Source organism: Neodiprion virginianus, chromosome 5, assembly GCF_021901495.1.
Source record: "Neodiprion virginianus isolate iyNeoVirg1 chromosome 5, iyNeoVirg1.1, whole genome shotgun sequence".
Taxonomy (NCBI): Eukaryota; Metazoa; Arthropoda; class Insecta; order Hymenoptera; family Diprionidae; genus Neodiprion; species Neodiprion virginianus.
Genome location: NC_060881.1, coordinates 16589158 through 16606324, shown reverse-complemented (window position 1 = coordinate 16606324; position 17167 = coordinate 16589158). Strand labels below are relative to the sequence as shown.

Below are 17167 nucleotides of genomic sequence, written 5' to 3'. Positions count from 1 at the left end.
AATTTCCACAAGCCAAATTTCAAACGAGTATCTACATTTGTCAATTAACAATATTGAATAGGTCAAGAAGCCAAACACTAATAGATCAAAACTGGCAAAGAAAAGAACTTGAATGAAAGTAAAAGTGGACCGGAAATCAAATATTATCGATTTACATATTTAAATATTTCTGCAATTCTTTTTTGCATTCACGTCGAATGATAATTTTCAACGGATACATGAAAAACAATAATTCTGTATTTGAAGTAACGAACAATAGTCTGTTGTGATATTTGAAAGGCTCCTGGTCTATGTTATTTGCAATTAGTCATTTGGAAGAAATTAATTTGTGGAGACTGTGAGTCGAAATTCATCAATATTTATAATCTTTCTTCTTTTTACATAATTTTTCTAAAAATATACGATATCAGAGTGAATTATGTAGATGATCGGAAATTATGATATTCCATGATTAAGTGCATTGAAATGATTTGTGATTGGTTCTAAAAATTTTTATGTCAAATTAATTGTCAAAAAGTAAGCCCCTAATCTTTATTAGATTTTTGGAACTCTGTTTACCTGATATCATTATGAATATGATCTGAAAATATTTACTGCCGTGTGCTTCTTTGAACCCGATACTGAGACTTTGTTTTTCAAGCACTTTCGAATAAAAATTCTTTAATTAGATTTGAAACATCGCGGTGTAAGATACCAACGAATGTTCTATAACGGAACAATCTCTTGAAACTTGAAAATCAACTGCGCATGCGCCAGTTTTATCGGCTCTTCGTGTAGGCTGGCCATCCCGAGTTTTCAGCTGTCAAACTGTTTCTGCCGGCGATGTAGTTGATACGAATTTTCGAGGATAAAATCTCAAATAATTGAGATTTGACTCGGAAAGATTTGGGAAGCATTTTTAATTGGGCCGGAAAGTTGATTCTTCAAAGAACAGTCGGAATTTAATGCTTATGCTCTTTGAAAATTCAAACGTACACATTTTGTGCACGTTGGCTCGCCTGCATCGCAGACAAGAATATCGCTGCGGGAAGATTTCGCCGACCAATGAGATTGATTTATTTGGCGCATGCGCAGTCGATTTTCAAGTTTCAAAAGATTGTCCCGGTACGTGAACAACATTGACACAAATTGAGTAATTTTGGTCAATACAACAAAAATGAGAAATATAGACAGAAAAAAGAAAACGATAAATAATGTTCATAATTATAATTATTATATGACGAAGGACAAATAAAAATAGTTTTTAATACAGCTTTTAATATCGTTGAACAGAATACAATTGTATTATCCATGTACAGATTGAGTTTTTTCAGCGGATATTCGATAAACTATCGAAGAATACTATAATTAAATTCGAAGTAAATCGGTCAAGCCGTTTTTGAGATATTGTCGGAACTGCAAAACATGTCGCCGTGCGAAATGTTTGACATTATTTTCAATAACAATGCTTGTTGTCACTTGATTCCAAAAAAATCTTTAAATGAAGCTCGATCTACATGAGTTCGAATAAAGCGAATTGAATTGAGCTATTGTTTGTAGAGATATAAATTCCCAAAATTCATCCACTCTTCAGCTATCTACTCGTATGTAAGAATAAACAATAGTCGTGGATTGGGAAATATTATGTTTCCAACACATGCTTGGAAAGTTAGATTTTCGAAGCCTGTGGGGCGTGCATAAAGTGCCCCATTTCTGAACAGTGCGGTAAAATGACACTGGCGCATATGCTTGACTGAAATTCTCAGTTTTACAGACTATGGCTGTTTTAGCGTATACACACTTTCCGATAGCTTAATTTTATGCACGGACTTTAAGCACTACCGGTTACGTCATTCGGCTAAGTTCATCCTGAAATTGGTGTGTTCAGATTAGGTTTTATGAAGTCAGGCCGTGTCTCCGGATATCTTGATTTGCTTCTCAAATCAAACTTTCCGTCGCAGGTGTTGGAAAAAATAGGGTGTCACACATGCGAATGGGTGATATCTGGCTCGTGGGTTTAAAGCACTCGCTTGGCTCATGCTCCAAACTTCACATTCGTCGGAAATCAACCACTTTCTGCACTTGTAACAGAATATACTACTTTGATTGACTGAACCTCGAACCCCGAAAAGAACTCACGCTGTACGTATAATTATACAAATAGTGTGATTAGGTAAAACAAAAGAAAAATATACCTTGAACCCCATGCAACGACTGATATTAAGCGCAAATAAGTTAGAGACCCAATATCAACATTCACGACTAAATTTTCAACCAAATTGGAAACTTCAAGGACGTGACAAGGGTTCAAAGTACATTCTACAGTCTGAAGCTTAAATCGTTAAGCCTAAATCTGTGAATGAACAAGGTAAAATTACAATGTATTTTCAGATTAGAAAACAATATAATATGACACAATGAATATTAAGAAAAAATCAAACGAAATGAAAATAACTTCGCGGGTGTTTATTAAATCACTATATTTACGGTAAAAAATCATTCCTAAACCAAAATAAAAACGCCTTTCCAATTGAATATCATATTAAATAAAACTCGAAAAGGCCCTAATCAATTACGGGTATACCCTGCTCGAAATCACACGTCCCTTGAATTTTGTCGAATATTTCCTAAAGGGTGCATCCAAATCGTGTTTCACCGCAGCTTTGAATGTTTCTTGAGGAATAGATTCCGATGAAAGCATAAAGTCACTTAAAATCGATAAAATTTCACGCCATGTGAATCGTGAAATGCGGGCGTGTTACTTATGTCAATTAACATCTGAACCTAGGCACGTTTCATCCAAAAAAGGGCATAAATGCCCCATTCTACATGCAGTGACGAATAAGAAGATTCCAAAACATGTGCACATTTGTTCATTTCAAGGAGAAACGCACAGGTTTTGTGATATACCTATTCGGGACTGGATGTAAATGGGGCCGATATACCCTTTTTTGGATGAAAGGTACAGTTAAGGACAATGAATTTGAGATGACTAATTTTTTCCACTAGACTTAAGGTTAGATTCGACGGTCATGGGTTATGTTATGTTTATTGAGATTGAGTTAGTTTCGCGCTCGGCCGACTATGGCGCTGTAGGTTTCTCTGTGTTACCAACATAACTGTCTAGTGGAAAAAATTGGCCGTCTCAGATTCATTGTCCCCAAGCGTACCTAGGCTCAGATTTCAATTTACATACGTGACACGCACTGCATCAGATACTTGAATCAAATGTTAGGTCCCTCTTCCATTTTTAATTTTTATCTTCGAGTATGAAATAATACAATAGATCAGAAAAAATTATTCAAAATTTGTAGCTCCAAATTGAATTACAGATCAGATGTTTTTTCAATGAGTTTTTTGAAGTATTCCAACAAATTTTTCAACATTCCTATAGATATATGTTTTAATAAATGCAAATTCAATTTAAGAGTTCATACCTAGAAATTGAAAATTCGAAACAATACTCATATTATATAAAAATTGGACCTGTGAATATCGCATTACTATCAATGTCTTGCGCACAGTCGAATAAAAATAATGAAAAAAAAATACACTACTTTCTGAATGAACAAATTAATTAATGTGAGCGGAACTTTGTATTTAGTATTTCAAAAAATTTAAGCAGGTGGAAAATCAACATTTTTCAATTTTTTTAAAAATAATTTCATTCTCTTGTATGAAAACAAGTTGCAAATTCAAGCAGAATTCGATATCGAGTTGAACATTGAATCTGGAATAGAGACAGAAATACCCGGCCCCTAGATTGATTTATTTGTAAATGCGAGCGCCTGAGAAATCCCGACATAACGTCTCTAATAATACAAATCCGTGGGTGTGATAGATAATTCGATGTAACAGCCAGCTGCGTGCGTGTGTGAATAAAGGCTAACTTTTTTGGTAATTTGGTAAGAGAAAAAAAATCGAAACAAAGATGTCAATATAACGGTGTCGAAACTATACTCCTATAAAAAAACCAAACCAAATGTATAATAACATTGTGATAAGGATAATTAAAAATGAATAGAAGAAATAGTTATAGCATATACATAGTCATAAATGGTCACATGTCATTCAAGATCGATTAATTATCACCTTACCTGATCGACAAACGGCTCGGTATTCCTGTACTCATTGTTTGGCTTGTAAAATCAATAGAAGAATTTTTATTTGTACTATTTATCTTAGTTTCTCAAACTGGATGTAACCCACGAGCAAAGTATGTACAATTCATAGACAGGGTTGTTAGTTAAGCTTTAAACGGTTGCATCAGTTTTTATAGATCAACTTTTCACGGTTCAATTGAATCTTTACGAAAAGAAAAACATGAAAAAACGAAAATTATGTGTGTCATAATAATTGCGGAAAGTTTCGAAAAGTTCAAAAGTTTTCTCAATATCTCAGAGATGGATTTTTTTCTCAACTGTGGCCAAAACTCACATACAAAATTTTTTGAATTCTTATCTCAAGAATATCTTTCCAATCATAAGATAATGACATTTTTCAAAGCCTGATCTAGCAAACTAGTGACACTTTCTAACCGAAAATTGAGATTCATTTATAGCAAAACTCTTTGGGTAATATGAAATTGCAAGAATGTTATACATATAATATATCAAAATATAGTCCAATCAATAAGCGGACAACTGATGCTAAGATGATGCAATTTGAATTTTCGGGATCTGCGGATAAATTAGAATGATAAAAAACATTTGACTTTGTTCAGAGTAAACGCGGATCTATATTCACGTAATGTGATGGAAAAAAGGGGAAAAGAAACAAGAATAACACATGTATCAAGAGATTAAACTCACCATCACTGGTGATAGCTTAGGGTAAACGTTTTCGCAGAAAATGTTCCACCAGAGTTGCAAAAGTGGCTGCAAATGATTGCATCCTGACGGCGGATGGACGGTTGAGGTTTCAGTGTCGAAATATTGCAGCCAAGGTTTTGTGGCGCCGATGAAATGTATAATACGAACATTTTCCCCAAATCTGCAAGATAAGCGGAAATTTCTAAATGTTCAACCACGAAAGTTGGGCTGTTTTTGGTTGTTGTTTCGGCTTCCGGCATATAAAACAGCAAGTTTTGTTCTCTCGGAAACTTAAACGTTAAACCAACTCGGAGATGAAATTTTGAAAGATGGTGCAGTGCGATTTGGGATTTTGATCTTAAATCTGATTCTTAAAACTGAAATTATAAGTAAGAAGTGTTTAAAGATAAAAATGGCGGACCTAGAGATGACAGGAAAGTATCGCAATAATTTTGTCCAACTTATTCAATCATAGTTTGTAGCATTGGTCGAAAAATCTTACATTCATTGGCACATCTTCTCACCCTGTATATTAAATCAAGGATTTCAAGATGAATGCAAGTCATAAATAGATGAATTACTGGATTACCGCGCCAACCACTACTATTGTAAAACAGTCAGTCTCAAGACTTTGATACGACAATACGTCTTTCTAAAATACACAATTTGCTCTATATTTTCCGCGTTTTGCTGCACTTGTTTTATTTATCGGAGAACTCATTATTTTAAAATAAGTCAAAAGTTACAATACGTATTCAAATAAGCAGCAAAGATCAATGTTTGTAGATAGGGATTCATTTTCGATACAATCTCACATTTCGTGGTGTAAGCCATGACCACGGTCTTACATACAGGTCTTGCGACTCAATAGAATTCCAATGGTAGAGAGTGGCTTCTCTGTTGAAGAAAAATCCAGATGGAGCTGCGATCGAGGGATGCATCAACATAACCTACAATGTTTGAATAAGCCTTTGACGACTGATTCCACGCCCATGTGACGCGCGAGCGCGACTATCATCATCCTTGTCGCACCGGGCATCCCTCGATCGCAGCGACGCTAGCGGCTTGACACGTTAAGAGGCCCATGTCGAAACTCAGAGTCGCAAGACCTGTATGTAAGACCGTGGCCATGACTAAACCAAATAACTAAACGAGCTGTAAGTTGGCTCCCCTGTCTTGTAGGCGAGAATATCGCTGACCAATCATCGGTTTGCATTTTGCGCAAGCGAAGTCAATAACTCAGCCTGCTGATTTTCGCTGCGTCTTTTTAACGCAAGTAAGTATGACGTGACGGTGTGGGAACCAGGCATGAAATAACTGCACTTGAAATAAATGCGAGCGTCTTACTGTTTGTAGGCAGGCAGATACGAGTAAGTTGCCGTTGAGCACATGTTGTAGATGAACGGTAGATGCTTGGAGATGTCCTTGTGGGCCCAATCACTGAAGTACGAATTGAGGAGACCTTGGTCACCACCGTCGAACGAACCTTTTTCCGCCGCGAATGAAGTGATCGAAGCGAAGGTCTGCTGCGACGGCTTGAATACGAAAACTCCCGAGTTGAAGCAGTCCGGCCATCCGACGTCGGGTGCTGCTGTCAACTCTTCTCGTTCAAACAGTTCGTCGCAATTCCTGACAACCTGTTAAATGTGCGAGAACGTCAGGTTATATATAGGACAGCGAGAAGAAAAAGGATGAAAAATAAATCCATGTATTGTAAAATCGATGAAGAATTACTTATGAAATTCACAGGGATCAATTATCTTTAGGTATCTTTAGGGAGGTTGATAAACCAAAAATCGATGCTTTTTATTGATTTTATTACGATTCAGTCGTACATTGAGTATTCATCAAATTTTTGTATTGGTAAGATGTGAAGATCTTTTTAAAGATACAGAACTAGTATTATGAATGAAAGCTTATAGAGAGTCGTTAGCCAACAGTCGAATGCTCTAACGCGCTTGCGCTAAAAATCTAGAGCAACATCATTTGTTTTATCAGGTTGACCAACCGTCCAAGTTCAGTTGACAGATCGCCGCGATGTACGTAACCTCAACTGTCCTCAACTCCCAACATTTTTAAGGTTACATACATCGCGGTGACCTGTCATCTGAACTTATGACGGTTGGTCGACCTGACGAAACAAATGCTATTGCTCTAGAAATTTTGCGCATGCGCGTTAGGTCATTCAACCGTCAGCTAATCGCTGTAAATATGGATGCTTTAATGTCATATCGTTTAGTTGGTAAAAGTGTAGTGAATAGATTCGATTTAATGATATCGATTATGATCAAGAAATGGCAATATTGCATTAACTGTTGAAAAGAAAGAAATTCCATTTCAGTGACTTCGTGAAAAATAGTATTTTGAATAAAATGAGCCATTGTGAAGTAAAATCGAAGTAATCTGCCAAATTATTAACAATTTAGAAGCAATGCGAAATGAAGCGTCGATATCTAAGCTTCTCTTCACAATTCGAATACTTGTTTATTTTTATTTTTTCAAAGATATCTTCATAGCTTATGAATATGACGTTTTGGTAAATAAACCTTCGTAATAAAAAGTAACAGAAAGTATTGACTTTCGGTCAACCAAAATTCTTAATAATTGTTGGGTAACTTACGAGAGCATCGGCATCCACGAAAACACATTTTTCGTACTGAGTCAACCGCCAGCAGTGTAATTTGGTGAATGTGATTCCGAGTTCGGGTCGTGCAAGGAGCGCGAGATTGGCCTCATCCTTTGAATCCAGGACGTTTACTTCCTGGACAAGAGAATATACCGAGGCCAATTTTTCCCTGTAAAATTTGAAAAAAAATAACGTTCATAATGTCAGATAAGTACTAGGTTCATACGAATATCGAGAATGAATTAAAACAGTTATAGTAAACTGCTCAGTTTACAGAATCTCAAGATTCCACAAACCAAAAACTGTAAGTTTGTTCATCGCGATTCGAGAATTCGTGACAAACATTTATCAAATGGGAAAATGAAACAATCCGGAATTTTACATTACACAATGATTTCAGAATCAACGAACGCCAACTTTTGAGAATTTATTCTTCCGAGCTTTATAAAGAAAAAAATGTTCAAATATTCATAACTGGAAAATTTTAGCATAACGAAATAAATAATGCATAAAAAAATGATAGAGGTTTAACAGGTGCTAAAATCACCTGAAAAAATTCCTACTGCATATTAAAAATTGTGCGAGGTGCAAATTTGGTCGAGTCAGCACATATGAAATATACTTCCATAGTTTTTACTCGTATAAAACTTCAGTATTTTCCAGTTCATCATTACCCGTAATAACAAAACGAGAAAAGTACCAATATAACATCAAAAATAAAATTTCTGGAATACAAAATAAACGTACAATGGCAGGGATTAAAAATTAAAATGACGCGGACTGCGATTTATTTGCTTTATTATAAGTATAGTGTCATAGGATGCACTCTTGTATACATTACATCTATTGTCACACAATCAGATTTCATCGTCAGTGCAAGACGGGCAGAACGCCAGAGAATTGTAGCGAGACGTGGTTGACATTGCTACCACAGAAATTGACAAATGAACTTGTTTGTAAACAATTAAGCCAACCGTGTTTACAATTAAATACATAGGATCGGTGCCAATGATCATTGACCGCATTCACTATGACGTACAAATCAAGCTTCATCTCACTGAATATTAATGAATTAATACCTTTGCGATGTATTAATTGTTAGTATAATGTATTCACTGTAATTTTCAAAAAGAACCTAGCACGATAAAATACAGTCACCAAATTAATTTAACCTTCCATATATGTAAGTAACTTTAGTATTATTTATGTTTTTTACAGATTGAAAGATAGCAGAGAATTTTTCTCAAAAATTTCAAACATCCATTTTTACGAATCCAATATTTTCTAAAAAAAAAGAATGAAAATGAATGACTTCATTATAAACCAATTTTAAAAAAGTTCGGACTATGAAAAGGTTTTTAAGTATTCATGTTTATATAGAAAAATAAATGAAAATCGAACTTGAAAAGTGCTTATACTATCAGCTGAAAAAGTTTCAAACCAAATGGAAAATGGTGATTCCAAACCTAGTCTAATTGGCATGGGATTCTTCATATACGTTAAATTTTGTCACCACTACGGATCAAAGTGATAGATAGGAATGATCAAAGCTAGTACACATCGCCTGAGAAAATTAAGTGGTTGAATTAACCCTTTGACAGCTATTTATTACTATTAGCTATTTATTTTAACATCTTCAATTTCAATTTAAAAGTCCTGAAATAATTTGAAAAACACTAACGCACTCTAAAGCAAGTTTCCACTAGATAATTTAATTTGAAAAACTTTCTATTTAGGCATGAAAATTGAGAAACTCTATTTGTAAAAAGTGTAATTTCTCAAACATTTTGATTGAGAAAAATGCTTTTTTTCAACAAAAAAGAGGCTTCGTCGTTAAAGTTAATGTATCTAGTATTTAAACGGAAACTAACTTTAGCATCATAATTACCGAAATACTTGATTAGGAAAATTAATTTACAACGTTATATCTGCTTTTATCCCCATCGAATAAATTTTGCACATTGGTGTGTCAGATAAAGTTCCATTTCAGTCGACTGTACAGTTGAACTGTTATTCAGAATTCACGTGATTGTATCGCGAAAATTATTTTTCGAATTGATTGTTCATATATTTGTCGATGTTGAAAAATCTGAAATTGACAAGCGCGAGCGGCGAGCTTTTTCCTGAATAATTATTGACATTCAACGTCAATAATTATAAATGTCGGAGTCCTGTTGTCAGAATAAATTAATATTACAATTATAATGGTAATATAAAAATTGAGAAAACGTGAATCGCAAGAGTAATTTATAATAGCATTTTTTTCAGTTTACGCATTACAAAGGTAATTAATTGGAGATCTTTTCAATTAAAATTTTCACACAGAATTGGTGATAACCGTGTGATTTTACTTATAGAAATAATACTTGTGCACCAAATTGATCCCAATGCAAGTGTAAAACTTACCTCATAACCTGAGTGACACCCGGGGTTATAAGAATTGCCAAATCATGCTTGGTACCGGCCCGGCGCAGGGAATGCGCCAAAACCAAAGCTCCAAGTGAGTAAGAATCGTTTGTGGCCAACGTCACCCATGCGAAACCTGAAAAAACGTGGCAAAGAATAAACGATTTAATACAATATTATCGAATAATCGAAAATGTGCAAGCAATTATTGAGTTTGTTTCACACGTTTGAAATTCGATAGTCGTATACATACAAAATGATTTTAGGGATTAACCAAATATGGCGGGTGAAATTTTTTTTATTTTCGCTTATGGTTGAAAAAACTTGTCGTTTGATTGAACAAAACAGTGTTCATAGAAGGATAGTTTAGGTTGTCAAATGAAACCGAATAAGTTATTTGAATTAAGCCAACTTTGCTGTTGCCATATATTTATTACATTTAGCAAGGTATTTTTTATAGTATACCTATACCTCTAATATTGCTAGGGAAATAGAAAAGAGATGAATCTGCGGGGTCGAAAGTCTGAGAGAGAAAATGACAGTCTTTGGAGTTGTTTTGAAATAGCATAAACACGAGACCGAGGAAATATGTGTCCAAAATACTGATCTAAAAAGGACGTCTAACAATAAGTACGTATATATAAATTATACCGTAGCTACGTCTTGAAGACGTATTTCAAACGCTGTAATAATTCTATGACGCGTTGTGTTGCGTAAAAGGGGGAAAACATTGTAAGTGTCAAAAATGACCGCCAAGTAAAAAATAGATTTGATCACAGCGGCCAAATGAGTGAAAATTATATGGGCTGTTCTATGCCAAATCTGTGGAAACTTTTGTAGGTGATGGTAGCATCTCTAAAACCACCAATATATTTATGGATTTTGTGACAAAAGGTTTTTGATCACTTTTCAATTATTAAATAATTGAACCTGCTTCAAGTTCCTCGCTTTTGATAATTCTCAAAAAATTACAAATAATTAGGTTTTTGGTAGCAATTATTTTAAGATTGGGCCGATGATGCATAGATATTTTTTCTATTAGTTATTTCGGTATTTTGAAAATTTTTGTTCAAAGAAAAACATTCCTCAACGTTTTCAAAACATTACGAACATTATTTAACAAATTTTAATTTATAAAAAAATATGTTCAAGTTACGTGAAAACAAGAGAAAGTCGATGTTTCGAAATTATTTTTCCGTAACTGTGGAAAAGTCATGTAGGCTAAGCTACATTGTAATTGATGAAATATACCAAAGTGCTGGAAGAAATAGAAAAATAGCCAATTCAATGCATCGCAAGCTTAAATAAAATTTTTTTGACTTTCAGGTTCATGCTTCATCACATTCTGCTTTCGTTTGTATAATCAATATAACGTACGATTGAATGAAGCTAATCTCTTTACATCCAATTAGAAACAGTCCCTGCAGTACCAATAAGAAAATTGAAAAACGCTGAATTCTACATGCAAACAACCCATTATATAATTTACGATTGTTTTTATAACTATTTATTTAAGTCAAAAAAATATGTTGTTCAACCGATTCTGATAAACAATAAACTTATTTTATTTGTAGGTGAATTTTTCACTTATATTACATTTTTATGTCAATTTTGACCATCAATTATCATATTTCTTGGCGAATCATAAGTTTTTCATACATAATAGTTGTAACGATTGTAAAACTAATTTTTTTTTCACATCTCCCGATATGCTCACGATAAAAATCTGTGTAAGACAGTTCGTAGGGAATTCATTCATGAATAAAACGAACTCTTTTTCATTACAATCAGACGAACTGTACGGATTTGACGGTAAAAAAAAAAAAAATGAATACAATAATGTGATTTCTTTGAGGTTGTTAATAGTAATATATTATTAGTTATATATTAATAGACATTAATCAAAAAATTGCAATTTCGATTTTTCTGCCTCGAGTATTGATATAGATACGGGTGGGCATGTGGATACACTTTATGTACATATATTCAACGCATACATATAACAGTTGATTTAAAAGTTTTTACGGTGTACCAATAAATGACACGTGTTCAGACAGGCGAAGGCATTTCCTGTCGATAAAGATGACAGGTAATTTATAGATTCCGCAATTAAATTGCCTGTGACGATTGGAGGTAGGCCAAAAATTTACCGGATGTGTAGCGTTCGAATTCGCGTTTATACAATATATACGAGTGTGCCTAAGGTTATATACATATTCACATGTGTAAATCACCTATCGAAATCCGGAGTTATTCGACATCGAATAAAGTATAATCGGCTGTATGTGTAAAATATTGCACTGCAACTTAAATAATACTCAACCTTTGCAAGATTAGAACTGTTCAAGTTATGCCAATGGTATTCAGAGTTCAAGGCTCGTCGAATTAGTGATAAGAGAAGTTCGACCTAGTCTGTACGCCTGAATTATAATCAACTCTTTAACAAAAAATAACGACAAACGTAACAATGATGTCTCAATGTTGATAGTAATCACGATAATTATACGATTATACAAATGGCAACGCGGTAATATATAACGCAGATAACTAAGCGAATATACGTGTATACCGGGTGTCCCATTTTAATCTTACATCTAAATTATCTCGAAAAATATTGCTCTGATCAAATTTTGTTCGAAACAAAAGTTTTAGAGTTCAAAGGGGGACGTTCAAAAAAAATTTTGTTGAAGGTCCCAAATTTACAATAGCGACGCTACGATGGCTGACATGGTTTTTTTAAGGGAAACCTAACTTTTTTTTATGACAAAACAATGCATTGCATTGAAACTAACAATTTTTGTAGAAAACATTTTTCGATTCAGATTGTGGTTTTCATGTTGGAACTCCATTTTTGACTATTTAGCGCTTGGGTTTGTTTGGGTTTGTTTGGGTTTGTTTGGGTTCGTTTGGGTTTATTTGGGTTTGTTTGGGTTTTGTATGGTACCTTCCGGACAGCGCTAAATAGTGAAAAATGGAGTTCCAACATGAAAACCACAATCTGAATCGAAAAATGTTTCTTACAAAAGTTGTTAGTTTCAATGCAATGCATTGTTTTGTCACAAAAAAAAGTTAGGTTTCCCTTAAAAAAAACCATGTCAGCCATCGTAGCGTCGCTATTGTAAATTTGGGACCTTCAACAAAATTTTTTTTGAACGTCCCCCTTTGAACTCTAAAACTTTTGTTTCGAACAAAATTCGATCAGAGCAATATTTTTCGAGATAATTTAGATGTAAGATTAAAATGGGACACCCGGTATATTAGAGTGTTACAGAAAAAACAATTACGAATTTCTAACGTGGCAATCCGTAAAACGATTTTTTAGGCCAAAGAAAAGATTCTGGAAAATGATAAGCATTTTACGTTAAATGGAAGATCGGCCGCATTTGATTTTTAATTTTTTGTTTTACAGTGTTTCGAATTTATGATCAGTAATATGAAATAATTTTTTTTTTTTTTTTTTGTTTCTTATATTAATTAAAATATCAATTTACGTTGTAAAGGAGACCCACACTTTTGATATTAGGTCTCCAATTGATGTTTCAGAATTGTAGGTATCTCATGAGTTTTTCATTATTAATTCAATTAACTCATAAAATTACTATAATTTAATATAAATTTTTAACCTAGGAAAATCAAATTCCCGTTCGATATATTTTTATATTAGCAATCGTGATCTTTAGGTTGGATCTTTGGGTATAAATTTGTGCAAGAAATAATAATTGAAGGGCTACAGCATATTTCAACTTGCTCATTTTACTTCTCTCTTTTTATTTTACATTACTTTTTTTTATAATTCGATAATCAATTGGAGACTTGGTATTACAACCGTGGGTCTTCTATACGACGTTACATGATATTTCGATTGAAATAAGCAATAAAAATGTTTTTTAATCACTTCTATTCCTTTATTCATAAATTCAAAAAAATCTAATAAAAAGAAAAAAATGAAACGAAGAGGGTCTCTTCCGCAAGACGCTCATGTTTTCCCAGAATCTTTCCTTTAACCTAAACAAACCTATTTGGGGTTGCCACATTGTAAAATCGCAATTTATTTTTTTCCGAAACACCCTAATACATATGCGTACAGATTAATTATTCATCGACTGATTGGTCCATCGTCTACCGTGGTGTAATGCGCAAGCGCTACAATCAAAGATCAGTTGTTTGCCAGGGTGACCAACCGTCAAGTACGTAACCGCAAAAATTTTGACACCTGTCGGGTGTTGAACGCAACTGACGGTTGTTTTTGAGGTTACGTTCATGACGATTGGTCGCCCTGGCAAACAACTGCTCTTTAATTTTAACGCATGCGCATTACAGCAGACGAAAGGACATTCTTTCGATAGATAATCACTCTGAGCATGCATATGAATGATTATGTTTCCGAATGCAAAACCGTTGCGAAGAATTTAAGCTGGGGAGGTAAGAAAATCGAGGTGAATTACGCACATATAATTATATATATATAAGAAACGAAGTCTTCGAAGGATAGAAAAAAGTGATACATGAGAACGCAATTGGCTTTAGTCCAAATCTATATATACCTATTCAGACATTCGACCACTCTATATACCTACCTGGAATTTCTGCCTTTTCTTCGGCATTGTGAAACTCGTTGCGGACGCATTACATACATAAACTAAACGAAGTTATGTAGCCATTCATATTTTATACAAAGAAGAAACTTCGACTCGACGACGAAACTCTTTCGACGCATGGCGCACGTTAATTGAATGCAAAGATTCATACGTTATAGCTTGGAAGGAACCATTTTTTTTCACTCCTCTTTGAAAAACTTGCTGTAAAAGGGTATCTGTTAAACCAAATTTTAATAAATTGCTCTCGAGATCTGACTTTTTTTTTACTTAAATAAGGTGAGGGATATTTCGGTGTTTCTTAAATTTTTATGACTTGTGGTTGGATTTGAAAATGTCAACTTTGTGATGAAAATATTTTGTATGGGATTGTAATCGTGATTTTTAATCTGTTGTTTTTGCTATTCAATTTTTGTTCAACTAAATAGAGGAAAATTATGGCCAAACTGATTCAGCTTTCACTGCTTATCATACGAATTTACCACAGCAATTCTTCACGCGAAGATCGAATGATTCCAATCTTTTCTATCCATAAAGTACGAGTATTACTCGAATGAAAAGTTCGTTTTTAAACTTTATCCGTGTCTTTTTCAAATAATTTATTCATTGTATTTTTTGAACGATGAATTCTGACTACCCACAAATATTTTATCGGAGCATAAAATTAAAAAAACTTGATAAATTTCAGGGACGAGATTAAAATTCCAAATTATCACTTCTGAGATTTCATTTTCCAACTTAATATCTAAGATTTCCAAGTCTGAATAAATAAATAATTTATACAGAGATAAGAAAAAAAACGGCAGCAATATAATATATATATATCCATTGTATTACGCAAATCGCAGTGATAAATTATCATACTATGTATAACTGGCCGCATTGTAGTGGACTGTATAATTAATTACACAATCAATATCGCCAGCAATAAAACTAATCAATGAACCAACGCGCGAATGAATGTAATTACGTTATGTGAAAAAAAATATCAAAGCACACAGTGCAGTGATTCGTATTTGCAAAAGTTGTCAGTCCACTGTCTCTCTTTCTCCCTCATTGCTCTTCCACATTGCACAGTTGCAGTCGTTTATATATAACCAGATGTTTGATGTTATACTTAGGATAAATACATAAATTAAATATGCGGCATGTCATCGTTGATATACGTACAAAATATATTGAATATATCTCTACGTAATTATACGTTGAAAATACCTGAAGTAATATTTATCTATACTTATTATTACACATATATTAAATTGTATATTTTTGAAAAAGAGATTTTTTACTCAGGTTTCTTTCAAACTCAATTCAAACGAGTATCTTCGATTTAAGTAATATATTTCGGTGTTTTTGCACAAAGTTTAATGGGAAGTTTCATTCAAATTGATTATGATTATGAGCCGATTTATGAAAATCGACCGTAAATAGCATGTACAAATACTTTCAAAGTGAAAAAATTGAAACACGTTTCAGTACAACTTACAAATTGTTTTTCCTGACAAACGTCACGATATACGAATGTGTCTTGTAATTATCTATCGATATTCTCGTTAGGTTTTATCAACGTTAGAATATTAAAAATGTATGTACCTGAAGATTGAATGTAACAAAATTTATCGAGAAAAGTTCAAGAAGTTTAGCTGTAATTTGAATAATTCTGTACTCTCCAATAATTCATACTCAAGTTTCATTCGTCAAAATTATTATAAAAAATGTTAATCATAGGAATTAGATTTCAATCAGGCTTGATCACTTCAAGTTACCGATGAAATATTCGCAGAAAATAAGCAAAAAGCTTCCACTCAATTTTTCAACGCTTTGAGTCATACGTAAATTATTGCGCTGAGTCAAATTTTACAACAAAATAGTATTCCACGATTTCTGGGGTCGCTGAATACGAATCTGAAAGCAGGTTTCAATAATTGAAGATGGTGGATCCAACATGGTGGACGAAAATTTCAAATTTGATCGAATGTGGTTAAAAAACTCTATGCACGGATTTGCAGAGTCACTGATTAGACCCGCCATCTTGAATTTTTCAAATCCGATTTCAGATTCGTAACCAGCGATCCTAAAAATTTATAATTTATCACGTAATTTATGTAAAATATGTCATACATATAAAAGGGTAACTTTCTGTGAACCGAATTATTGCTTCAATTTTCGCGATTTTTGTCAATAAATTTGTTTCCAATAATAATAATTTACATTATATTTCAATAATTACTCTCGAGTGTTGAAAACCTATCAGTGTACTGTCAGAAATAGCAAAGAATCGGAAAGAAATATGTTGAAAAGTTTTCTGAACATAAAAAAAAAATGAAAAATGATTACAAAATAGGTGGTCAGAATACTTACCACTACGAGTCAAAGGGTTAAAGCAATAACTTCGCAACCTTTGGCTAATTTTAGAAAATTATTATCAATCAGTGTTACATTTTGAAATTGCGATCAAGCCTGACCGATAAGGAGTTCAGATTACAAATTGAGAAAAAAGAATCAACAGAAAAGCTGGGTAGACGCCCAGAGACTTGATAATAATTAATCAACTCGCCGTCCATTCTCTGAAAGTGCATCGTCCAGCCAAGAGCCAGAACCTGCAGTCTGTACTTGACGTGAAAAGAGAGACTGTAAAAACGCGTGTCGTAGATAGGCAAGGTACTTTATACATGATACCCGTGGTGAAACCTGATACAGGGAGACGTAGAGACACTAGACAGTGCCCAACGACCGGGTATGTATATTAT

At 33.7% G+C, this 17167-nt stretch overlaps 1 protein-coding gene across 3 annotated transcripts in view; it reads right to left on the bottom strand.

Annotated features, from left to right (window-relative positions):
* The window catches only part of LOC124305699 (neurofilament heavy polypeptide), a 41031-nt gene that overhangs the window by 17873 nt on the left and 5991 nt on the right, over window positions 1–17167 (bottom strand). For all 3 annotated transcript variants that reach the window (XR_006908418.1, XM_046765358.1, XM_046765359.1), the window contains exons 2-5: window positions 9823–9958; window positions 7411–7585; window positions 6138–6427; window positions 4791–4971 (exon numbers count right to left, since the gene is read on the bottom strand). Coding sequence is in view for 2 of the 3 variants with exons in the window: in XM_046765358.1 (XP_046621314.1) it covers window positions 4791–4971; window positions 6138–6427; window positions 7411–7585; window positions 9823–9958 (782 nt within the window). In the remaining variant the exon portion in view is untranslated. The remainder of the gene's footprint in view (window positions 1–4790; window positions 4972–6137; window positions 6428–7410; window positions 7586–9822; window positions 9959–17167) is intronic.